At 37.8% G+C, this 27,194-nt stretch overlaps 1 protein-coding gene across 5 annotated transcripts in view; it reads right to left on the bottom strand.

Moving 5' to 3' along the window:
* PIGK (phosphatidylinositol glycan anchor biosynthesis class K) overlaps positions 1 to 27,194 on the bottom strand; it is a 98,740-nt gene that overhangs the window by 29,400 nt on the left and 42,146 nt on the right. For 3 of the 5 annotated variants that reach the window (XM_083846519.1, XM_083846516.1, XM_083846518.1), the window contains 2 exons: positions 25,097 to 25,269; positions 7,383 to 7,487 (listed from right to left, as the gene is read on the bottom strand). In XM_083846519.1, the coding sequence (XP_083702645.1) occupies positions 7,383 to 7,487; positions 25,097 to 25,269 (278 nt within the window). The remainder of the gene's footprint in view (positions 1 to 7,382; positions 7,488 to 25,096; positions 25,270 to 27,194) is intronic. The other 2 variants (XM_083846520.1, XM_083846517.1) reach the window with 1 other exon arrangement.

The following is a 27,194-nucleotide window of genomic DNA, read 5'->3' as shown; positions in this document are numbered from 1 at the left end:
AAAAAGAGCAGCATGTGATCACTAACTGGTTTGCTCATGGCAGAAATGGGTTGTTAGGACACTTCAGGGGAGAGAAAAGACTTGATAACCAGGACAAACTATACCACACAGCCATATAACCTGGCTCCCTGGGCAATGTAAACATTCGCTAATTGCATGAGGCACTAGGGATAAGGCTAACATTTCTTTCTTCCTATACAGTCTTTAGATTTGCTGGTTTGAACAGATCGTGTTCTTTCACGCATATGACCCATGTATAGGCAGTACTGCACCTCTTTGAAAGTGCTGATCCGTGAAGATAAGTCCTTATATAACCACTCCTCTCAGAAATGACACAAAATCAAAGTCAGAGTGTTTAGTCAGGGTAAGGAGAACAGGCTATCAGAGACAAAAATATATTAAGGAAGAAGTGGGTGTGAGGGTACCTTCTTTATTTGATGTAGATGTACAAGACAAGCTGCTCCTGAACTGCAGCCTGGCTTGTTCAATAGAAAACTTCTGAATATTATGAATGAAGATACTGGAACAGATTGTCCCACTTCTAAAAGTGGCTCAAAAGCAGAAATACAGCAACTGATTGGATAGTCAGTATGTGGCCAAAGGATGCAAGTAACACTGCAGTGGCCTACATTACACATCCCAGGTTGAAAGGTCGAAATGATTAATTTAAGTCCATGAATAGCACCAATAGCTTTATTGACTGTAAATACATGAACGTGCTTGCATCTGGCAATAAAAAGAAAACAAAATACCAGAGCTTTATGCACCACATCAGAAAAAGTTATTAGGTTTCCTATTAAAAAGAGCCTGAAATGGGCTATGTCGAGTTTGAGTGAATAGTTTTTAAAATTGGCCATTGAAAAATTTATCTACCATATCCATACTACAGAAGATTAAGAATTAGACCTTGGATCAATGCCAGGTACTTGATCTATCTGCTAAGTCCTAACTTCACATGTAATTAAGAATAGGGTATATTTAACCAACAGGAGCACTAGTCTACATGGAAAATGCCAGAAGAGAACATTGTTAGTTCTGCTCTTCCTCAAAAAATGTGCAAATAGATTATTTTCTTCTCTTTTTAATGGAACACAAGATTACACAGGCATGTCCACCATACATAGTCACAAACAATAAAAGCAAACACTCAAAAGTAAAAATCATCCCAAGGAATTTTCTCACATCTCCTTTATGGTATCAATTTCTTCCATTACTTAGAAATTATAGATTGGCTTGGGTTGGAAGGACCCTAAAGATCATCTATCTCCAACCCCCTGCCACAGGAAGGGATGCCACCCACTAGATCAGGCTGCCCAGGGCCTCATTCAACCTCATCTTAAACATCTCCAGGGACAGGGCATCCACAACCTCTGGGCAACCTGTTCCATTTCATCACCACCCCTCTGAGTGAAGAGCTTCCCCCTGACCTCTAATCTAAATCTACCCTCTTTGAATTTAAAACCATTCCCCCTTGTCCTGTCTGCCTGAGCAAAATGGCATCCATCTTTTTTATAAGCCCCTTCTAAGTACTGAAAAGCTGCGGTCAGGTCACCCCTGAGTCTTCTCTTCCTCAGGCTTAACAGCCCCATCTCCCTCAGCCTTTCTTCATAGGAGAGGTGCTCCAGCCCTCTGATCATCTTCGTAGCCCTCCTCTGGACCATTTCTAACAGATCCACATCCTTCTAGGGGTGGGTGCCCCAAACCTGGATGCAGGACTCCACATGAGGCCTCACAAGGGCAGAGAAGAAGGGGACAATCACCTCCATCCACCTGCTGCCCACTCCTCTTTTGATGCAGCCCAGGATGCAGTTGGCCTTCTGGGCTTCAAGAGCACACTGCTGGCTCATGTCAAGCTTTTCACCCACCAGAACCCCCACGTCCTTCTCTTCAGGTCCCTTGGATGGCTTCCCTTCCTTCTGTTGTATTAATTGCACTGCTCAGCTTAGTGTCATCTGCAAACTTGCTGAGGGTGCACTAGATTCCACTATGTTATGTTGCTGATAAAGATATTAAACAGTACGGGTCCCAGGACAGACCCCTGATGTACACCGCTCTTTGACTATTTAACAGAACATTCGGTGTGCACTTTGTTCGCTTTCCTCAGGTGTGTGCGGATGTCCTTCTCTAAGAACCTGATATACCTAATAACGCAAACAATTTCACTCACTTCCAGTGTCCTGAGCTTTAGTTAGCTGGACAGCTGGCAGCTTACCTAGCGTGACTTTGCATGACTGTCTAAGAATGCTAATGTGCATCTTTTGCCGTTCATTATTGCGAAGTCTGAAAGTCATGTCTTTCAACGGGTACGCGATTTAGTGCACACTCAAAGATGAAAAGAGGAAGGAGATATGTCTACAGTGAAAATACACAGGTACTTCACAATTATAGACAAGTACACCAAGATCCTTTGGTAGCTGAATGCAGTAACCTTCACTTCATGATGCTTGCGGAACCTAATCCAGCAGGTGGCCTACTGTGAAAGAAGGCTTAAAAAGAACAATGAACAATACAGTATGAAGATAAAGAAAACAAATAAAAGGGAAAAAAAAGTGATCTCTTATGCAATGAAAAATTCAATCAATGTTAGACAATCAGATTTATGATTATCTGGGGAAAAGAAAGCTAATGACTTGCATTGAAAAGAAAAATATTTTACTTCAGTAAAGTTTCTTAACTTGGCCTTTACAAAGATAAACTCCTGTAGAATAAAGAAGCAAAGCCTCTTATTGCTTGGGAATGCAAAAATACTTTCAGTAAACTGTTAACTTCTTTTCAAACAAGTGTCAACAATTTTGATCCAAGCTAGTCGTACAGACTTAATCCTGGAGTCTCTGAAGGCACAGTGATTTCTGTTGGATGCGATCATAAACAGGTCTGTTAGCATTTCCAGAGTCGCCAGACATACTTGAGCTTTAATCTGTTGCTTCATAAACTGTATAAAACTAGACTGTAACAAATGGTTCCTCTGCATTTCTGTGATCCACACATAATTTCTTACCTGAAGAATCTCAGGTGATTAACTTTTGTCGAGCTACATATACTTAACCATCCCAAGATCCTAAAAACAGATGATGGAAATCCGTAACGTGTTTTTAGCCAAACATGCAGGTTGACCAATATTGTCTCTGCCCTTTTCTAGCCAATGACTTTTGTCAAAATACATCTAGTCACTGAAGAGACTCTCTGTTCTTATATTTAAGCTCCTGCTCCTATTTTTATACTTAGGCAAGACACAGGAAAGGAATTAAAAAGAATATTAGCTTAACTAAGCAGAACTGACTTTGCTGCTACTGGAAAACACATGACCTGTAGGGCTTCATTTTGTTATCTCAAATATTCCACACTTTAGGTAAATTAGAAAATCTCTCTTGAATTAATTTAAACTTCAACATGATGATGCTGCCTAAGCACAAAACGCTAATAAAAAATTTGAGATAAAAAGACCAGCTAAGTCTCTATCACTGAAAATCACCATTTGAGTCCACAGCTAAAAGTAGGTACTCCTTGCTTAACATTAATTCGTTCCCACAGCAGGCAAGGTCTGGGGGAAGAAAAGAGAACAAATGTCTCCATGAAATTTCCCAAACTCAGAGCATGTTATACAGTCAAGTCCAGCAATTTCAAAGGACCTTTTATTGATGGTCCAAACCAGTCAGGACAGAACATCTCCCACCTAGCTGAACAAACGTTTGATTTAGTTTGAAGTGTATTTTTGCTATGATGTCTAGTAACTGAGGCTGTAACAACACCTGCCAGTGCAGAAAAATCAGCAGAAAGTTTTAAAACAAAGAATTAACATGGAAATGTGCCAGGATAGCAATTCCATTACTTAGAGGCCATGATCAGTTAAATTAATATTTTGTTCAATACTACTGTTCCTTTCTGCATATGTTCAAATTAAACAGAATGTATGCATTATTTATATTGTTACACTTTTCAACAAGCACTTTCTAAAAACCCTGTAATATACACATTTTTAAGTCCCAATATTTCTACACCTACAGTACATATTTCTGTTTTTTCAGTTCATGAGTCATGTAATGTACCATCCAGCTATAATTTCTCATGAGACTGCTTAGTTCGCTACAAGAATCTGTCAAAGTAGCAGTGGCAATGTCTGTTCTCTGCTTGACACCATCATTAGACCTTCTTCTAAAAACACCTCCCTGCATTTCAAGCTTCCTACTTCACTTTCTTGCACTTTTACTCAAATTTATCAACGTAGATAACCACCTGAAATTATAGAAGTATCGTTTCCAAGGGACTTTTGGAGATTACCCAGTTCATCCTCCCAATATCAGAACAGGTCAGCCACAGCTTTGTCTAGCTTTGTCTTCAAAACCTCTACAACCTTTCCTTGTAACATGCTCTAAGGCTACTCTAATCTCTTTGAAAACAAACTCCTCGTGTACAACCTGGACCTCGCCAGCCTGCAACACACAGCCAATGCCCCTTGATACCAAAAAACCTGCATTTCAAACTGTTGCAGCCTGCTATTACAATTCCTCTCTTTACAAGGCTAAGTAAGGCCAGATCTCTCAATCACCTCACACAGGTCGGTTACTCTAGGTCCTCAACATCTTGGCAACCCTCTAGTGGGCACTCTCTTCTACCTCAGCATCTTTCTTGAAGGTAAAGGCCAAAAGCCAGACACACTCTTTCACGTGGGACTCCATCGGCAATGATCGTGGAGAAATAGTAATAATATTGCTCAATCTGCTAGCAATCTCCTCATGTAGCTCTGCAGGCAGCTTGCAATATTGATGATGACTGCGTACCACTGATTTCTACTCAACTTCCTGCCTTCCCAAATTTTGCAGCACTTAAGCCAGAATAATTTTGGTGCCCTGCTCTCAGGAACAGAAACAGCAGCAAGTCAGATCACTTCTCCTGCATCAAAGCACATGGCACACTACTTGCCAAGAGGCATACAAACTTTGGAATTCCCCTGCCTATCAAGGCAAGCCACTAGGTCCGAAGTCTACAGGACAGAGAGAGGAACACTATCTCCTTCCAAGCAATTCAATGCTGTAGTAGTTCCAGCATCTGCCAGCTATACCTGCAGCTGTACCTTACCAGATACGCCTGGATTTGCAAGTTATCCCTGGCTGCAAAGCCAAACAGTAGGCTGGACAACCCAGATTTCTAATGTTCAAAGGTGGTTTCTAATCCAAATACTTGACACAAAATCCAGTATCTCAGACACCTGAGAAGTCCAGATTTCTGATTACCTCACTCTCCTCGTGCTGGGACGAGACAGATGCAGTAGCTCTGAGCATGCCACAAGCTATAAGCTCCCTTTCTCTTTGCAGTCTCCCAGGGACAAGGTTAAAGCAGGAACAGAAGCAGCTCTGAGTGAGCTACAACCATGTTCCTGTTCAGTTACCTCATATTTTCTGTAGTGTTTTATTTGTCTTACAACAGTAAAGAGCTAAAAACATTTGATACAAAAAAGTTTAAAAACAAATTTTAGTTTATTTCCATACCTATGTTGATATGAATTCTAGTTTATAAAAATCTTGCAATGTCATAATGAGGCTGCACCAACACAAAATGTAGTGGAAGAATCACCTCTTTTGACCAGCTGGACGTGCTGCGTTTAATGCAACCCAAAATGCAGTTTGCCCTCTTGGCTGCCAGGGCACACTGCTGGCTCCTGTCAAGTCTGTTGTCAACCAGCACCTCCAGATCCCCCAGATTCCCTTCAGCTGAGATGCTTTCCAGCCACCCATCTTCCAGTTTGTGCCTGCATCTGGCACGGTTTATTAACATAATCTCAGTGGCAAGTTCTTCCATTATCTAAAAGTCATTTCCTGCTAATGTTTACAATCTACAGAGCATTGTATCAGTAAATCTGAATGTTAAGTGTATGTTATCAGCAGATACTCTCAGCAGACTGTGTAAAGCAGAAAAATATCCAAAATGCCAATCTCTCAGATTTTAAAACTTCAGACTCTCAGTATACCTTACATAAAAGAACAAAGTCTCCAATGCTGCTAAGGTCCTTCACATTCCCGTGCAAGTTTGTGCATATGCATAAGCATCTGCATAAAAGGGCAAATATGAAACTGAGGAAAGAATTAAGTTTCTTGGTTCATCTAGTACAGATAATGAGGCCAGATTTCTCTTTCACAATCTGCATATGGAATAACTAACAGTTACAGAAACAATGGAACAACTCCAACTGCACAGTAATATGTTCAAGAAAAAAAAAAATCCAAAGTAAGGAAAGCACAAACACAGGCAAGAGCCAAAAGATTTCTTCCTACAAAGTTTTACATGCTATATATTATCAAATAGATAAAGACAGAGTTCACACTTAGTCATGTACCTTTTAGCTTCATTGTAAAAAAATTTTGTGGAAAACAAACTTGATTATCTAAATCAACAGTTTTCTCTTTCATGTTTCCATGAATGTTCAGTCTGTCACCAAAATTGTTAGACTACTTTGAACGCAAGCACCATAGTGGCAGGTGGGTATCTTTCTTCTGTACGTTCATTGCTCAGCTACAGCGGATCGTCATTCATGGCTGGGCTTCCCACATGTTATTGCAATTTAAGTAACCAACCAACACAGTAGGCCCCATTTTTTTCAGCATGAATATCAAAGTGCTTTAATATACATACTATAAAGTCCTTCTGCTTCATTCATAATATAAATACAAATCCTACCCTGATTTTTGAGTTAATGATAACCAAAAGTGTATAATAGCATTAGAGTATGTTGGTCCTCTACCCAAAGAAACTAAGGTTAAAAAAAAAATTCTTTTTGCATTTTAAGTACAACAACTCTGCAGCATTTTTTGTCTAGTCTATAGAGATTATATATTCTAAGAAAATCTTATTGTGAAACTCAGTATGTGTTGACTATTTGTGGCTAGTATATGTACGCTGTACGGCTGTTGGTCAATTGAGACTTCATGGACACAGGCTATATATGCAATGTTTTTATGTCAAGTACTGCTGCCTTTACTTTTTATACTTTAATGTCTCCCTGCTTTATTTCCTAAAACAAACAAACAAACAAACAAACCACCTGCTTCTACTGCATTTACCAAGGCTAGGGTGAATGCAGCAAACACACCCAACCTAACTGATGAATATGTAAGTCACTTTGAAATGAAAAATTTCCATTTCAGTAAATATACGGCACTGTAAAGTACTCAACTTTCACTAGAAAGCTGCTTAATGGCTGCAGTCATTGTCTTATTACAGAGCCCTAGACTGCAACGTGATAATATAGTATTTACCGATGGACTGTATTCTTTGAGAGAGAAAGGCCTGAAAGATAGATACAGTGGGGAAAACAGCAGTACAGAAGAACACCTGCTATCTCAAGCTGACTGCTAAGCAGCTGACAACATTTTCACTGCAGCACTCACCCTTTAGCACAGGCAGGGGTTGCCTCAGTACCATGGCAGAGCCGTGATGCCATCACCTTCTCAGAGAGCTGGCAGCCTGGGGTCCGCTGGGAAGCCATACAAACTCTAGCAAAATATGATTTATGACAAGAAAATGACAGTGCTGATGGCTCTCCATAAGTGGAAGGCCCCAGGAATTTCTTCTTATCTCAAGAATGTGTTTTGTATTTTTTTTCTTTTTAAATCTAAATATTTTGCAGCTGTAATAAGCTGTTAACCAACTACCAGCCAGCTTATCTTTAGAAAAAACACCGTTCTACAAGAGATCTTTTTAACAGGAAGGAGGAAGAAAAGAAAAACTAGTAAGACTGAATTTCTGAGAGATTCTATAGTTTGAATTCAATACAGCAGTATAGCTGGTACATCATGAATTGATAATGTTGTATTATAATCACCTCCAGGAGTACAATGAAAATGTGTTTCCAGGTTTGGGTGTTTGTGGTTTTCTGTTGGTTGTCTTGTTTGTTTTTTTAAAACATAATAGAACCACTGATCTAACAAACATAGTACATTAACCATTACAGACCATCTGTATACATTATACCTCAAAAATTATTTTCTACTGGAATTTTATTCATTCCACTTCTTTCAGAACAATAAATTGACAGCACATTAACTTACTGTTTTTCTTGTAAGTAGTTTTAATTTTTAAGTAAGTAGTTTAATTTTAAGCAATACTGCTTCAAAGGTAAGCAAATTCAAAGTGAAACTGGCAGGAGGATAAACTGTAATGAGAGAGATCCTGAGAGACAGGTAAGGAAAGCCTGAAAATGCCTCACTAAGCCCTTCAGAAGGATATCAGCAGCCCCTTCTGATAGCACAGCACAACACAGCGCAAGCTCTGCTACTTCTTCCATGGGCCACCACGTCAGCTGAGAACACAACATCCTGACACCAGCCTAAGCTGCCAGAAAGGCAGAAATGCAAGTCTAAGCAAAGAACAGAACACACATTTCCTTGTATCTGGGAAGAGATGTCTAAAACACAGTTAAGAGTTTCATTTTAATAACTGGTGTACGTAATTACAAAGGTAAAAATAAACTCTGTGCTCTAATTTAGTGAAGACACCCTTTCCCCACACTTATGAATCTGGCAAGAAGTATTTTGCAAGGTGATTTATTTGCTTGCACCACCTAGTGGGGTTTAGTTTCATCTACCGAAATTGGGTTCAGTCATGTTCCTACCTCATGACATCAGCGACAGACTGCTTTCTCACGACAGGCTTAGGATTTCAAGCCTGCATGACCCACTAACAGTACCATACTTCTAGGTTCCCACACATCTATAAAAGCACAGTACAAAAAAACACTAGAAAACTGTTCCTATTTTACTTGTGTTAAACAAGGTCAGCAGGGACTTCACAGAGGTGTCATAGAAAACTACTTCACAACATGTTTGAGTCTCTGACTTGAAGTACTCACAAACACTACCTCATCAGTGCATACCACAAAAAAGCCTCAACAGTCCTAACAGACTGTTATGTCATAATAGGCCTCACACTGAGATTTGAAAGATTTCTACAGTGCTTTTGGATCAAACCTCTGGCAGAGGCAGGCACGCTGTGCAAAGAGCTCTGTCTTCAGGAAAGAGGCTGATCTGGGAGCAGCAACCACTTGTAGTGAAACCTGACTGCAGAAGCCCCTAAGCTGCCTCGGTTTTCAGTTATATATGTCCCTTTATAATGCACTGCCCCTACACAAAACCTTGCTACTCGAAGCCCAGCCACACAGCACTTTATCGGTTTAAGCTCGTACTTTAATGTAGACGTATACTTGTAACTCCTAGTATCAGAAGAGGAAAAAATACTGCACCTTCTTTACAATAAGGAACTCATTACATATGTTCCATTTGGATTCACAGGAGGACTTCAGGGAATAATGCAAAGCTTTTTACTCTTCTCTGAACTTCTATATGTGAGAAGAATAAAACATTTTAATTTCATAAAATAACTACAATCTCTGATTCTTCAGAAACAATGCTGCTTTATGCCAGAAGAACAAAAGAAAGAGACACCAGTCACAACTGTGCCGACACGTATGCAAAGCCCCAGGCTACGTACGGTACTGCCTAGGACAGCTGTGTACCAGCTCCTTGTGTACGATGGAAGCATATTCTAAAAAAAAAAAAAAAATGTGGCAACCCAGCAGACACTAACGCAATCCTCCAAATGGAAAACAAGAAGCGAGTGACTGTATTTTAAAGAAAGAATAAAGTATTTTTTTGATTCCCTTGCTGTACTAAAACTTTTAGATAGTTTCAATTCCCATATAAAGCACTCTTTCAGGATGGAACACTGAAATGCATTTTCCACATTCATAACTTTCTTATTTAATTAAGGTTCCAACACAGACCACTCCATGAGGACTAAGATCAAATTTAAGACTTAATAGCTGCATAGGAAGTAGAAATGACGCTTGCAATCTCATCACATATACATTTGATGTTCACCCACATAACATCTAATTCTGCCTAACTGTGAAGCAATATACAGGCAAAACATTAATACCCGATAGCAAATCATTGCAGGATGCTGAATTGCATTCAAAAAGGCAAAAATCAAAGCACAGCATTTAAGTTAAAGAACATGGGTTCAGACACGAAGGCACAGGAAACTGGCTGTACAAATTACTTTACAAAATCCTGTTTTGCTCAGGACATTCTGCCTCTCCATAACGTACCAACACTGTCTTGTCTTGAAATTTCACCATCCAAGCATTTTAAAGCTGCCCTTGGCCCTCCTATACTGAAGGGAATGCTGCACAGTCAGTTGACCTAGCATAAAATCCCACAAAGAACTCACGGTATTCCTACTGCGGAACCACTTTTATTGGAAAGACTTTTGGTCTAAACACTGCTTATATCATGAAAAGCATTTTTAAAGACTATTCTACAATACAGGATAAGACTAATCTTAACATCTACTGACAAGAAAATAAGCAAAAAATCTCATACAACTTTCACACATTTTTCAAGAAATTCACAAAAATGTCTCCTTAAAAGAGTCTAATGGATTCCAACACTAAAATTTCTTTATTAATAACAGTTTTAATATTTTTCCTTTAAGGACAGTCAGCACCTGATCAGGAACACCAAAGTGATAAAAGCTGAGCATTAATCATGTTTGCCTTAAAATTTCATTATTTTTTTAATGCTTTATCAAACGGCCCTCACATTTTCTGTTACATTTCTTTGCTTTTTAACTTAGCTTCTGTCTAAAGCACTGCTGGTTGCTATGGTAACTTTGGCTTTTTTTTTTTCCTGCACTGTTCATGCAGGTTTTCATCAAACCCAATGACTTTTTTTAATCTTATCTGCTCTATAACAATAGTTCCTTGACTAAAGTGCTGTATACTGTATTAGATGAGAATCCTGCTATTTCACACTAGTAACTGGAACAAAAAAAATATGTTACACTAAATTTTGAAAACTAGCAATTGCAGTGGCTTTTTTGGTTTTAAGTTTTTTGTTGGTTTTTTTTTTTTTTAGTGTCTGACTACATTTACTTTTTTAATCTGAACATTATTCAGGTAAAACGTACTAATTCAGGTACTAGTACATGTAAGATAAAGCAATTTTAAAAACCACTAACATTCCAGGAACAAGAGACCTTGTGTGGTGACTTACTATAACCAGTAGGGTTTTTTTATTTTAGAAGAAAATTAATCATTGTTGTTTCATGTGGCTTAGGCAGGACATAAACAGAGAATTGAGTGATTCTCTGCAATTGCTCAATGTGCTTAAGCACTACACTGCCACTGCAGATGGACATCAGTTCAAATAACCCTGCCATATAAAAAATGTGTCTGGTCACTTTTATAAAGTGATTTCTTCAGATTAGAACATAGCCTGTTATTAAGTTGGTCTAGAACTGACTAGAAGCAAACTACATATGCCAGCAAGCAGATGAAGTACATGCTAAGGCTTGAGCCATCTCCAAACACTTTTCACTAGGATTCTTTTATAAATCTATTTTTCCATGACTATTTAAGTTTAGGACTAAGTTCTTTGATACGGGTTTGTTCATGAGGTCTTGCTTTTCCTTGAATTAATGCAAAGGAGATGCTCTTCTGATATTTTCTATAGCACAATGTCATATTTTTCTGCTCTACATAGGAAATACTCCTCATAAGAATTTATCCCCTTACTCATGAAAAGTAACTCAAATACAATGATTCAGTCAAACGGAGCTAATTACACAAGATTCATCCAGCATGCAAGACTGAGCATTACAAACATAAATCCACACAAAGATATTAGCAACAAACAGATTAACTACCTCACTCATTAAATCAGTTCCAAAAGTAGCATCCTAAACTAAAGTTTTACTCAAATAGAGTTACCTGCATCTGTCCCCTAACATTACTCCAGAATATATACAGCCAGAGCCAGGCGGAGCCAGTTTCAATAACAGGAAGCTATTGAAACAACCTCTGTTAAACTATAGCTCTTAACCCTGTTGCCACCCTCTCTCTGGGGAGCTGTGCTTGGGTTGACCAAGACTGCTTCTCCACCCCGTCCCACCACCTCCCAGCTCCCACAGCCCAGCCCTTCCACAGTGTCTGCCAGCTTGCCACTGCCATCCTTTGCTGCCTTGCTCTCTTGACCATCTTTTCAAAACCTAATGATACTTCTTGTGGAACACACCCATTTGCACAGCTACAGCATCAAACCAGTTGCCACATTTGATATTATGAGAAGCAGAGCATTGCAGACCTGCTTAATATGTAATGCAGGTCAGTCTCCAATAAGCCTCCTTCGTTACCACACTTCTGCAACTGCCATAATTCTGGACCATGGACTTAGTAAGCACACTTGAAAATCGTAAGAACCATGCTAGCAAGGAAACTTGTATTCTCTTTAGAACACTGATGTCACTGTGGACTTCAGAAACAGCAACAGAGTTGAAAACCGAAATAATTAATTTACCTTTAATACTGCTGTCCTTTTAAGCACTATCAAATAATATTAGCAAATAATATAAAAGATTTACAAACTAAGAGTTACTACCTCAAAGAATTCAACCCTGAGAATGATTTTGCTTTACTCTGTTTGGAGATGGGTTGCATTCAACATTCATTTGCCCAAACAATGACAATTCATCTTTTTTGATATGAAAATTTTCCTTCATTTTAGCTTTTATAACCAGAAACACATTATGCTTCTTGACTTGGACGGATTACTAACATGTAAATTACTGGTATTTCTGATTATATTGACTTTCTGATTCTCTATTACCTTTTTTTCTAATTCAGTTTGAAAAGAATCATACCTAGAAATTATACTTTTACTTTACAAAGACAATTATTGGTGACAATAAATAACATTCTATAATTCATTTCACTTCACTTAAGTTATTTTGTTTCTTCTCACGTTTCTGGTGAAGTTAGCTTTATTATATAATTAGTCTTTTCTCCAATTCTGATTACGTTTAGCAAAATAATCCGATCACTAGATGAGCACAGTAGGCACAAAATGCATTAACACATTAATTAATCCCTGTTTCAATTTATGTTACACTATCTTTACTGAGACTCCAGTTTGCTTCAATGCGCAGGTTTCATATTCATTTGGCACATTAAAAGAAGGTGGGATTTCCTCAGTAGGTGGGATTTCCTTTCTAATGATATCTGTATCAGCCTTAGTTTCTATAGCTTTCTCTTATGCTCAACCAGATATAGGCAACAGTCATAGAGAGATTAAGTCTGTTCGTAGCTGCATTTTAAAATAAAATCATTTACATGTAAAATGAGCTCCCCCTCACCCTTTTATTTCTAGTCTCAATATATCTTGTAGAAGACAGCTATTTCAATTAGACTTCATTTTATGTCTAAAGAAAGAGGGAAGAAACAGTTAAGAAACCAGAAAGAAACAATTATTTAGAATATCTAAAAACTCAACCAAGTACCTCTTGGGTGATATATTATCACAAATAAATTCCATGTCAGACTACCAATCACTATGATTCTAACACATCCTTAGCATCTATTATTACCCACCATAAAACCCGTGTATGTGTACACAAAATTCAACACAGTGATAATGATAATCTCTTAATAATTACACTGTAATTTTAAATGTTTTATATTTAGTATTAGACGAATTTAAAAACAGTCATAATTTGGCACATAATTACCAAATGACTCATGTATACTCCCTCATGGTGTTAAAGAAATCATTTTGTTTGCATAAAACCCTGATAGTCCAATATAATACAAATTTTGTGACCAGTAATGGAAGCTGTCTGTTTGCAGAACACGTACACCACCAGTACAATTTTTTCCACATCCCATCACCAAACTATAAAGGCCTCCCCCATGGCCTTTCAACAGTCCGTGTTGTTAGAAGCTTCCCCAAGAATTGCAACAGCGGAAGCTGTTCTCAAGGTCTTTTCTAGATGTTGGCTCATTAGTAACTGAACAGACAACCACACATCACTTAAAATACAACAACCGATTCCTATAATATATTTAGAGTAACCCCTGAACTAAGCCACCTTTCAATGTATGGCATGGAAAGTCTTCCTGCCACAGCTAGAGCACTTCTTTCTTCTGCCCTTCCTAAACTACTTCATAAAGTCACAGATTAATATGTAGGCTAATGTTTTTCAATAGTGTCATTAGATTCATGTATCAAGCAGGAATATTCTGTTTTAAGGAAAATTTTCCATCTAATCACATTTTTGTGCATATGTACAGCTTTCAGTTTTAAAACATTATAGTATAGTGTGGATTTGTCCTTTTTTTTTTTTTTTCCAAAAACAGATACACCATATATTTTTATGGAGACATTTATAAAAGCTCCTAAGCACCTGATAAGATAGAACTCAGCTCAGAATATTTTGTAATAAATTATCTATCAGTAAAAACTGTATCAGAGGGAAACCACACACAAAGGAAAAGGGAAGCAGGGCACTCTATTTGACAGCTAAGGAAGAAACAGAGGTTATGTCCTCTATGGCTGAGATTCAGAGCAGTTTCACTTAGTGGCTGTTCTGCTCCAATTCCCCAGATAAAATTTAGACCTACAGCAAGCAGTCTTCATTCCTATTTTATTCTAGTGGGTAGTCATGGCTCAGACTCTTAAATAACCAGTAGAAAAAAAAAAAGCTAGCCAGTGGGGAACTATGAAGTTTAAATATTATGTTACAATTAAATTCAGATAAACTTTATAGTAACTACAGGGTTCATTATTCTGCTCTCACAAACTGAGTCATAAATTGCTAAATATGTATAGACGTAACTTTTGTCCTACTATTTCAAACAAAAATATTACTGAAATTTTAGAGCAGATGAAAAATGCCTATGGCAACATGTCTCATTTGCAGGTAACACAAGACCAGAAATCATGCAGGAATACAAGTAACCCTTTCTGATTTTTACCTCATCACTTAATACAATTATAATACGATATGCAGTACCCCACCTGTAAAATTTAAACAGCTACTGTGGAACTACAGGACAAACATACCCTTATCTGCTTCTTTCACACTTTAAAATAATATGTCCTATTGCATTGAAAAATCTATCCACTCCTACCCTTCAGAGCACCATGCTACGCAAGAGGAAATTTAGATGTACAATCTGCAAGCCAGATTTGCCCCTAGTCTAGGAAAGCTTCTGCCAGCAGCACCACAGCCCTGGACTGCAGTTCCAGGAAGTCAGCCATGGGGAAAACACATTGGCACGAAGCAGCCCCAACCCTCCTGTTCTCTAAGAGCCCGTCCAGGCTCTGCACAAACTGAAAATAAAGTACTGCTGGCCAGCAGGATGCCTTCAGCCGCTCTGGCTAGCCAAACTAGCAAGTCCTAGCCACAGATTAACTCTGCCCTCTCCATGATACAATGCCCTCAGCAGGGAGCAGGAAGACCATCTGTTCACTCCTTGCGGATAATCTCCCTCCCCGAGAGGGCAGCAGCTCTGCTGTGCCAGTGGAGTATAAATTATACAGACTAACAAACTACCTGAGACCAGCTGGCCCACAGAAAATGTACATTTTAGTCGCTTTTTCTGATAGCCAGATTGGCTTTTCTAAGCAGAAAAAGCAAGCCCAGCTTTGTCTTAAAAACCTGCAGTGTCCCAGGCCAGCAAAAACACCTTCACTAGTGGTTAACCCGATGGGGCTATGCAGGTTACTAATGTTAAATGTCAATTTAAACACTTTGCAGAATAAGGATAAGCAGTACCCTGCTTTCACAAAGTACCCTTCCACACTCCTTCTGAAGCTGTGCGAATCCCAACATTTGTCATTCACCATCTGTCACAGATAAACCAATAATCTAGTTAATAAATATTTTTAAAAAAACATTAAGATGAGAAACTTCACAGAATGAAAACATACATTTAGTTGATTTAAAGACTATAATCTGCTGAAGTCTCAGAGTTTAGCAAAGTTTTCATTATACTTTGCTTTGAATCAAAGGATACCCTTTGAAAATATACACACAGCCAGCATTGTGCCATCTTTTCCACTGTATCTGGGCCCTGCAGAACTGATTTTTTTTTCATTTTTATTTTTTACATAGCAATACGGAGAAATTACATGGAAAACTACTGTAACATTGAAAATCTGCCAACAGGAGTCAGGAGGAAAGTGCAACATTGTTAATTGTTGATTTCTAATCAAGCATTCTCTCAACATTAGAACAAATTTGTATGCCAGCAAGATTTCAGCAACATTTTTTTTTTAACCAGGAGGAACAGACACTTAAACCAGCTATCATATAATTTGAGGAGCTTATGCTAAAGCAGCTGTATCAATGGTCAGCATTTTCTCCTTGCTTCCCTACAACGAAGGAAATCCTAGCCTCCACCATGGTCTTGTCTTCTCCTGAGAACTCCTGGAATGAGCCGCATAGTGTGAATACACAGGGGGCAGGAAGGGAATGCTCTGTCTGTTTGCTTCCAAATCCTCATTCCTGCCAGTCACCAAAACGCTACTCAGGTGACACTGTGCCTTCACAAATTCTGTACCGTACGTACAGAGTGAAAGGGGAATTCCCCAAACATAACTGTTGGGTTCCATTTATATTTTTTGCAAGTCATGATTTGTCTTATTCCTATGTTCACAAGAAACATAAATACAGTTTGAGTATACAGAAACCTAGTAATTTCAGTTTGCAACAAAAATGTTTGTTCTGTTTATGATATGGGAATGTACTGCCTTCAGTGGCACTACTTTTGATACTACATGACAAAATATGAACATGCCTGTACACATATATATACACAGTAGGATCTTCCAGATGATTTTGTGAAAGAGAAATCCTGCCTGTATTTATGTTCCAAATTGGATTTGACCTCTAGGCAGATGGATAAAGGGTTTTCATGCTTCTCAGTTCTCTTTCAATATTATGTAAAGTTGGGGCCAATTTAGTCTTGCCTTTTTAACAGTAACTGGCACAATAGAGGTGATCTGTCACTGTTCTATGACAGTTGAACATCCATATAGTTGCCATTATATTCCCTTGCAGTCGCAGCAACCTCTGAATAGCAACTGGAGCCCAATGAAGTGAGTTTGCTAGAACTCAAAAAATAAATAAATGAATACTACAACATATCCAGTCTCTGAACAGCAATTCTTCCAACTCCCTTTGTATCCCACTTCCCTCTTCCTTTTTTTTTTTTTTTTTTAAACAGGGTATGCCAAACCCCTTATTATGTTTCATTACTTTTTGTTTGTTTCTCCTGGCATTTACCAATAGCAACCTTTTGTGCAATCACAATCTCCTGCCTGCAAAAAAGCTGAATAAATCCTATTTTGCTGTAAGTTCTTTGTTTATAATTTTTTTTTCCTGTAAAATCAATCTTGCCACAGAGTTAATATTCTGCTGTCCAACAGATTTCATACAATAATCTTAATAGAAGCTAGGGCACTTTGGTAGACATATTCAGCATCTGTTATTCCTCCTCCCACACCTTCTATAGATTTCTGATATTCTTGACCAAGCACATAAAACAATACTATTTTGTAAAGTAGTATTAAACAGTGTTCAGCAAACCATCTGTAAACGCACTTCTTTATGTGATCAGAATTTTCTTTTGAAATCACCTCCAGTTTTCTTTGTCCTTTGATGTGATTGTGGCTTCCTCGCTCTCCCCTTGCCAGAAGCTTCCAGCAGTCTATTCAAATAGCTAACTGGACTGAAAAGAGATGCCTAGCAATAATGCAATGCTTTTTTGGATTTCAGCTCTTCTTCTCCTCTCAGAAAGTACATTTATACTTTTTCTTTCCTTTTTTTTTTGTTTTGTTTTTGCTGAAGAACTAAGACCCTTACTACAGTCACTGTGAAGTGTAACGTGAGTGTTACAGAGTTTTCAGAAATAAGCAGTATAGAGAAACTTCTTCCTATCTTTCAGATCATCTCACACCTTACTAAAATCAGTAACAGGACTTCAAGGACTTAGGTAATAAATTTAATAGCCCTATGACAAGAACTTTATTCCACCCAACACATGACTCAAAAAAAATCAACTCTTACTGGGAGGGCTGGGAGATGCCTATAAAGATCATTTTATGGTCTTTTAACCATCAGTTACATAAATGTGTTGTGAAGGCAAAATGCCCCTTCCTCCTCTACAGTTTTGGACAATATATGAATTTTCAGTGGCAGAAATCTCTGACCATCTGGAAGGTAATCCCTCAGGCACTCAAAAAACAAGGGTAAGCTTTTTCACAATATCAAAACAGTGAAAGACTAAGAGCACTTGCATGTGCTTTAATCCCATATTAAAAAAAAAAAAAAAAAAGCAATGTTGTTTGAGCCCTGGAGACTTAATTGTTTGTTACGTGCACAGAAGCATTTCTGGGGCATAAGGAACTGTAACATATGCTTGGCCACTAAATTCCAGAGACATAACAGTCTAAGACATAACAAAATAACTGTTTGAACCCACCTTCTCGCTTCTGTTGCCCCATTTTTCTACTCCCTCAACATTTTCTTCTTAATCACACAAAAAGTATGTAATAAACTTCTCACCTAAGAAAGATCAACAGCATCTTTGGTACTTTTGATAAGAATTATAAAATAATAATAATAGAATTTTATTGAAATGATCATGCTATCTCAAAGCCCTGGAAAAAAAATTTACAAGGAAATACTTCCTGGTCAGACCTATGTCAAACACTACAATTGTCTGCATGGTCTTCTTGAATGGCATAATATAGAACACAACTACATAAGTACCTCCTTGAATAGATATTAATTTGAATTTAGTGCCTGGACAGCAAAGCAAGATCAAATCATGATCTCCATGTAAAGAGCACTAGACTGTCTAAAGAGCACTTCAGGGGACTAGAATTAGAGAAAAGCCCACTCAACTGCAAAAATAATAGCAGGTAAAGATCACACAAGGGAGAAAAGGTGAAGAAGGAATAATGAGACAAAATAAGAATGCTACATAAGAAAGGTGTAATGAGGAATGGGTAAGCAGTGGAATAAAAACCTTGACTGAATATCCTACGATTCCTAGATATTCTCAGCTATCTAGGTGTTAAAATCTGCTGGGTTTACTGAAGACCTCCTAAAGCTGACATACTACAAATTTAGACATTACTTGTCTGTTCACTGAAACTATTATGCGCCTTCAGTTAATTTGTACTAGTAAGTCACAAAGATATGTATGAAGTTCATAAAAATATTGTCACTGATTTACATGCGCTTTTCAGAAGACTAAAATGACCTTTGTGAAGTATTCCCAGTAAAAGCACCTCTGTGGACCAACAGATTTGTTTTGATGTTAATGCCTATTTAAACTGCATGCAGATTCAGCATACTATATGTAGGTTCAGTAGAGCAGCATTCTACTGAAAACAACACAAAATGACAGCAAAACAACCTGGCACTAACAATTAAAGCTCTGTCAAAGAAGAAATGCTGGATGTCATATAAATCCCACTAGAAGTTGGAGGAAAAAACATCCAAGATCAAAGAAAACCTGACTGAAGATACAGTTTCGCAAAAAAACACAAGTAAACTCTGGCAAAAGTACAGTTCAAAAATCCTTTCAAATAGATAAATATAAAACATCTTGCTAAATAGGGAGTATAATTATCAAGCATAATACTTCAGTGTATCTGAAGTCTTCCCAACACAATTTACACCTACCTATTCTTTTTGATAGTCATCCTTACTTACTTTATAGTGTTGTTATACTAGTAAAATTGTATCCAACTATATCATTCCTTCTACTACAGCCATTGTATTAATATTAGTTGCATTTGCTTGAAGAGTTATTTTACACTAACAAATACAGTAGTGTGTACATGCACATGTAAATGTATACACACATTTCTCTGTGGCTAGGCAAGCAGAGAAAAAACAAATGTATTTACTAAATACTTTAAGAAATATACCGATAATATTTAACTGTAATTATTACTTCACCAATCTTTTTGAATTACATGTAGGCTATTAAAACACACATTGATCAAAAAATCCAGTTACGAATTTATTTTGTTAGAATGGTAAGGCATTAGAGGAAAATATACTACATGCATAACTGATCAGCATGTTTTATGAATACACACACACATATATATAACCTTCTGAAGATGTTTTCACAAAAATAACTCTACTTGGAATTAACAGATTTGTAACCCCCTGGTCAATTCACTACAGATTAGGGGCCTACTGTATTATGACTATTTATTTATTCATTACACTGAAATTGAAATGCTTTACATCTCCACAAAGTTGTCTGACAAGAAAAGTGCAAAATAAAAATCTTACATAACCTCCTGAAAATTCAGTCTAAGTAAAAACCAGCAATAACGATAATAATGATAATTGAACTCATCCTTCCCCTCCCCATCCAACGTCACCCTCAAACTGATCAGGTGGCGAGGAAAGAAAACCCCAAACCCTAAATCAAGCACAAGCCACTCCCCCACCTCAGCACTCGCTGCCACCTCCTGGTGCCCGCCCACAGGCCACAGCCACCTCACGGCATGGCAGGAGCAGGCCCCGTGCTCGTGCTCGGCCTCTGCAGCTGGGCCCAGGCCGTCCCCAACAGGGCCGCAGGCAGCCCCCACCAGCTCCTGCAAGGCCCAGCACCTGCTGCCACCCCAACATAAACGTGGTGGTGTTCACCTTCGCCTGAAGAATAGGTAGAAAACGCGAAGAAAAGCTGACGTAACTTTATCAGCACCCTAACAGCACATCAGAATGCGAATGAGAACTGGGAACTTCTCCGAGAACAAGGGCTTTCAGAATTAGTTGTGGAAATCCCTTACAAGGCTTAAAGAATTATAAAGCTGAGGCATCTGGTCAGAAAATAATGGTGAACAAACCCAGACTCTTATTTTAGGAAATGCTCACTGAGCTACGCAACTTTTACTAGCCAAAACGAATTACCTATTAGCTCACAAACTGGATCCCTATGGATTCAGGAACATACAACAGCAGCTTCACCTATTACGCACATAAAATTGAAAATAACTGACAAAAGAAGAAAGAACAGGAAACAGACAGAAAACAAGAGTCACTATCAAAAAAACAGATTGAGACAACATTAGCTATTAACATACTGCAAATGAACCAATTACTCACAATTATTCTCTATTACACAAGCGTCCTTCCTAACTCAAGTGGCCAATTTATTTATTTTCAGGAAAACAGTCACTGATAGGAGTGCCACAATTCATCTCAACAGAATTATTAAATATGAAGCCCAATTCTCAAAAGCAATAAAGCTAGGAAGGTTTTATATGATGCTGTCTTTAATTCACTTCTTACCATCCTCAGGAGAAATACTCATCCCCAATTTTTATCAATGCTTCCTGCTGATACACTTTTCCCTACGATAGGAGCTGGAAAGGAGAAAGCATTCTAATTGACTGTGTAGTCACAATCCCAGTTCGAGAGAGACACTCCTGGTTTACCAAATCCCTAAACTCTACAGATCTTTCTCCAAAGATGTTGGATTTCTTTTACTCATGCTCACTTTTTGTTATTTCATAGGGATTTAGACTCACAAAAAGAATCAGGTGAACCCCCAGAACACCTACACATTCAGGCATTTTGCTAAAAATGGCAGCTACAAGCCCAGTCAGGACTGAGGCAACTACAGAAGAAACCCTTTGAAGTGAACATAGCTTAGGTCGAAACTGCTATGAAGAAAGGAAACAACAGAGGATTCTCTTTTTTTCTCTTTTTTTCCCCTCCCGTCCTTTTTTTTTTTTAAAAAAAAAAAAAAAAAAGCTTTTACTTGCAAATAGTCACCTACCACTAAATGGACAGAAAGAAATGCTCTTCTTTTGGTTAATTAGTCATTGTTTCTTTGTGTTAGTTCAACCCAAGCCAAAGGAAACTTCAAAGACCTCACTGTCAAATACCTCGGCTTGTGCTCAACATAAAGCTGCCAATTCTGAGCTGGTTGCACAGGTACAGGGCGCGCTGAGCTTGAGAGTAGAGCCGCATTATGAAGTAATTCCTAAGGAAGCGTGTAAAAATGAACAAAGTTCTACTGAAGAGATTTGGCAAAGTCACATCAGTGGGTTGGATGAAAACTTGTACAGTCTGCCAACAGTGCAGTCCTAATACACGTTCATATCTCACAACAGCATCTTCTTTACCCATTATCTGTGTAATCAGTTTTTGTTTGTTTGTTTAAATAACATCCTTAGCTACACACATGACCCTTGTAACTTTAAAGCAAATAAATCAGACCTAAGGCTGTCTACCCTAGGACTGGATCAGAGCTGGAGTCTGTATTTCGTTTCCTCCTTTTGCTCTGTAACACAAATATTTTGTAGCGCTCTACTGCCACCAGTATGTAACAGAAAAAGGGAAGAAGTATCAAGCTAACACTGAAACAAAGAGGAAATGATTCATAAAGGAATGCAAGCAAGAGAATACATCAAATGTTAAAAATAAAATCTCTACAAAGTATCTTTTAGAATAAAACTTAACAAATACAATATAGAACAAGGAAAAGATTTAATATTATGCATAGATTTTGTTAGAATAAGATCTGCACACTCAGATTTACAGTAACTGTAATGCATCAATATTTGTATTAGGGTGTATAGACTTGATTTCTGTATCAGACACTTAAGGGCAAATACATATGTTTTTGTTAAGGTAAACCCGTAAGGGGTACAAGGTCAATTCTACATGACCTTTTTCCTCTTTGCCCAGGCTTTTAAAAATGCTATTAAGCTTGAATAAGATTATTCATGACTGGTTTGAAAAGATTATTAAACTCTGGTCTTTGTGGATCAATGTAATCAAGATGAAAATTCATTTAAAAAAAAATCTAACATTTGGCATCAATATAAACTAAAATGAAAACAATATCCTCACTACATACTTTCTAGAGAATAAAAAAAATCCTTCATCCTAGAATTCCAAAAACAGCATAGGAAAAAATAGCAAGTAATGTATTTAGCTAGCCCAAGAAAGCATCCTGTTGTACAATTCATAAGCAGTTCATTCAGTTAAGCATTCTGGTAGGCTTAAAAACTAAGCTTATGAAGAGTTTACTTACTATTCAAGTATACTAAAAGCAAAACAACATTTAATTAGAGTGCTAACCAGAAGATTTCATAATCTATCAATTTTACTGGGTTTTTATTTAAAAAAATTAAAGCTGAGTAATGATCTCTCCCGGTGATACCAAAAGAATAAACCAGTCCATGTTATTCCCATCTTTCCCTGCCTATTTCATATAGAAGTGCAATCTGGGGTGTAGGCAGACACCACATGCCCAAAATGCACAGAACGACTGAACTAACACTGATGATATAAGAATATGCACTCACATTCTTTCATTCAAGGGTCAAACTTCCATTAATTTGGGACAACTTGGGTAGCATGTATGTAAAAATCACATAATTTGTGAAGTTCTGAGTTCTTAACCTTAGAAAGGGATGTGTAAGATGCTTATACCATTCTTTAAATGAAAAGAGAATACCCATTTCTTGCAGAACAGATCCTCCAAAATGGTAATTTTTAAAAACGTTATTTAAATTTATAAGCACTCGAAGCTAGAATTCTTCTTTGTTGTAATGAGACAGATCTCTGTCATACCAAGAGGTACAGTCCCTGGGATTCTCTTTAATTTATTAAGCACTCCTCACCACTATCTATATGGTACAATTTTCCAGCACTTTTCTACAAAGCCCATACTTTCTTCTTGATTAAAATATACTCTCTATATAATCTCCCAAAGTGGTTACAAGAAACTGAAAACTTAGTTTTTTAAAAAAATCAACCCCCTATCTGAATATAGTGCAACGAATAACTGTTCTAAATTGAGCAGTCACAGAATTAGCTTAATCACTATATGTTTGGTACTAAAATGCCCAATGCAGATAAAAATAAAAATACGAAAATAAATTGTAAAATACACTGAGTGTAGGATTTTTAATTACAAAGGCCAGAGTTACTATTATCTTTAAAATTAATGAAATTGATATCCACTAACAACTTCTTTGAGTGATAGTAAACAACAAGGTAGATAATAATTTACATAAATTTATGGGTTGAAAAATATTACATCCCTGGCTATAGCTGAATAGTTTAATTCTTTTTTCCCCCTCCTAGAAGAGGGTATCATGAAGCATAGAAGATTTACTAGAAATGGAAGAAGTTCAACACCAGATAAACTCTGCAGTACAAGCACATCTTCCTTTACATGTTTCCAATAGGTGGCAACAGAATACCAAGAATACAAAGGAGTTTATAATTCTTTCTTTATCCTCAAAGGAATGGAATCCCTGTTATTTCTATCAACTAATTTTTCATCAGCAACTTCATTCATGTAAATAGTTGCACGTCTGCAACTGAATTTCTCAGGACAGTTAAAGCCAATAGGTAGAGAATTTGCAGAACAGAAACAAAGCATTTATTAAGGAAACCTAGCTGCAGTGAAAACAACCAATAGTTTAAAGTCAGAGCTTATCTGAAGGAGTAAACTTCCACAAGCAGGAATTTCCAGTAATAAAATGTTTCTGCACATGAAACTATCAAAGAAGAAATAAAATTTTATACTATTTTGTTATTGTTTGGTTTTGACCAAGACACCTTCGTCTCTAGCAGTATTTACTTACAGGATGGAATAAGGGGGTGGGAATTTTTAAACAGAAAGTAAGTTTTCAGCTGATAAATCCCAACTTTATCAGTAGTAACAGTCCATACTGACTCCCTGATTCTTTGAACAGCCGTAGGAAATTGACAGGAAGTCAGAGTTCTTCTTTCCTTGACAGTTACAAGACCTTTGTTTGTTTCTGCTGCACAGAACTATACGCATTTATTTTTGCTATTACAAATCTTATGAGAAGTGGCTGAGGGAGCTGGGGTTTTTTACCTTAGAGAAAGTTCAGGGGAGACCTTATTCTACTTTACCATTACCTTAAAGGAAGTTGTAGCTCTTTTCCCAAGCACCAAGAGATAAGACGAGGGGAAATGGCCTCAAGTTGCACCAAGGGAGGTTTAGGATGGATATCAGGATAAATTTCTTTATTAAAAGGGTTGTGTGGCATTGGAATAGGCTACCCAGGGAAGTGGTTGAGTCACTATCCCTGGAGGTCTTCAATAAACGCATAGATTTAGAACTTAGTAGCATGGTTTAGTGGACTTAGTACTAGGTTAAAGGTTGGACTAGATAATCTTAAAGGTCTTAACCAACCTGAACGATTCTGCCATTCTAAACCAAGTCTAAATAGTGAATACTTACTCATTTTCAAAGCCAGCTAAGTCACGGTCCAAAGAAATTGTCTCCGTCGTAATTTCCACCTTTCTTACACTGCCAAAGAAGTCTGTTATGAGAACATTTTGAGGGTCTCGCTGAAAGAGATCGGTTCGGTGTCCAGGTGTGGAAACACACAAACTTTTTGGACAGACCTGAAACTGAAAACAAAGATGAACAATCATACCATGTCCCTCGTTGATTAATAGTCTCTTCAGGTACTTATCAAAATGAAATTCTTATATAAGAAAGATAAATGCCACACAGAACTTGCAGTAGCTTCAGTACAAGCTCCACAGCTGAAAAAGAATGATTGATCAAAAACATTAAAAAGCATAAACACCTTGATAATGGGTTTCAGAAAAACCTTAATCTTCACAATTACCCACACCAGTTTAGAAATGTTTCTGCGAAAGCTAACCAATTACCTCTGATTGATTAAATGCACAAATGCATTTCTGAATATAGAAGCAGCAACACTGCTATAACCTTCCAAAAAGCGTAAGTTGGTATAAATTCTTCACACTTACCAAAGGGAGGCAGGCAAGATTAACAAGCCTTGACAAGTATCTCACAGTAAACGCTTCAGAAATGAAGCAAGAATTTAAATTTTGACTGGGAAAAAAAAAATCTTTTTCTTATTTCTGGTTTACAACTTATGAATTAATGTAGAATGAGGATCTTAAAATATGAAAGGTGTCTTATGTATACTAAGTTCACATAGACACACCTGCAACACCTACAAATTAGCTATACACTTTACTATTTGTTTTATATACATGTCAGTCCACTATCTTCAGCACACATTCCAACAGTTGGAAGATAAAACCAGCAATAACAAATTAAACTGGTTTCAATGGACTCAATTCTGTATAGATTTGCAGAAAAATATGTAGACATAATAGTGATGGATTTGTTGTAGCATTTAAAATATCTCACAAGCAGCATGCCTATTAAATAACAAGACTGTTACATATCCAGCAGATATTCAAGGCAAAACCAATGGATTTTGGACACAATGCTTTTTTGCACAAGTCCTACCACACTGACCCAAAAGTCTCTAACATTTGCTACCTGGACAGACTGCTTATTTCAAGGGATCTCCTAATGCATGTAGTTAAACTTAATAAATAATAATTGGTTTGTAATTTTCTTAGTAACACTACATTGCTTCAAGTGCCATGAAACGTAACCACTGGCCTCACTCTCTGGAGAAAGCTGAGTTCATGTCTCAGTCCTCAGAAGGCATTGCACAACCAAACGCACGGCCCTGCTAGACACAGGCACTAGTGGTGTGCTAGGTGGGTGCTAGGTGTACAGTGCCCCGGACAGTTTCTCCACCAATGTGGCTGTCCATTCAACTGCCTCATGGACAGCCTGCAGACCACCTGCTAACACTGTAGGCTATGCACGTCCTCATGTGTTCCAGCAACAAAGAACATTTAACTGAGCAGATTCACCCACACGACTACAAAGGGTGCTCATCTTCCTAAAGATTAAGTTTTCCAAATGATTTTCACAAACTGGTCCATGAGTCATAGAATGTAGAGCTCATACACCCTAATTATTACATCATGAGTCAGCTCTTAGGTGATTGCACTCTTAGGGCAGAATCACAGGTCCTAATTGGCTCAATGCAGATGCAGCCTCTATTAGCCCAGTTGCTGACTAACCAGATCTCTAAGTTTCAGTCCCATACCTTCTAGTACAAGTTCTGTGCTCAGCCTGACACAAAATACACGGTTTGTGTGGCTCTTCTTAGGGCAACAGAACCCTACTCTTAAAAAAGTTTCTCAGAGATGAAACAATATACCCAGTTCGTCGTCACTGAGGACAGATTCTGTCTCTCCATTCCGCTCCCATTACAACATCTGTTTCATACCTAAAGTCTAAGCCTGTAAGTCCAGGGAGGCTTCAGCTTCAGCTCACTTTCCAGCTCAGCTTCACCCTAACTGATGGATACAAGCACACAGACCCACTGGGCTGTTTGTTAATGTTTCCCATCTCTCTTGTTGGCAGAGTATCACACAGCTGCTAACCAAGAGAGGAGCAGATCCAATCTTTGTTATCCTCCATGTGAAGCGAA

This window comes from Anser anser, assembly GCF_964211835.1.
Source record: "Anser anser genome assembly, chromosome: 8".
Classification (NCBI taxonomy): domain Eukaryota; kingdom Metazoa; phylum Chordata; class Aves; order Anseriformes; family Anatidae; genus Anser; species Anser anser.
The sequence above is the reverse complement of the archived record's forward strand: the minus strand, read 5'-3'. Positions and strand labels throughout refer to the sequence as shown.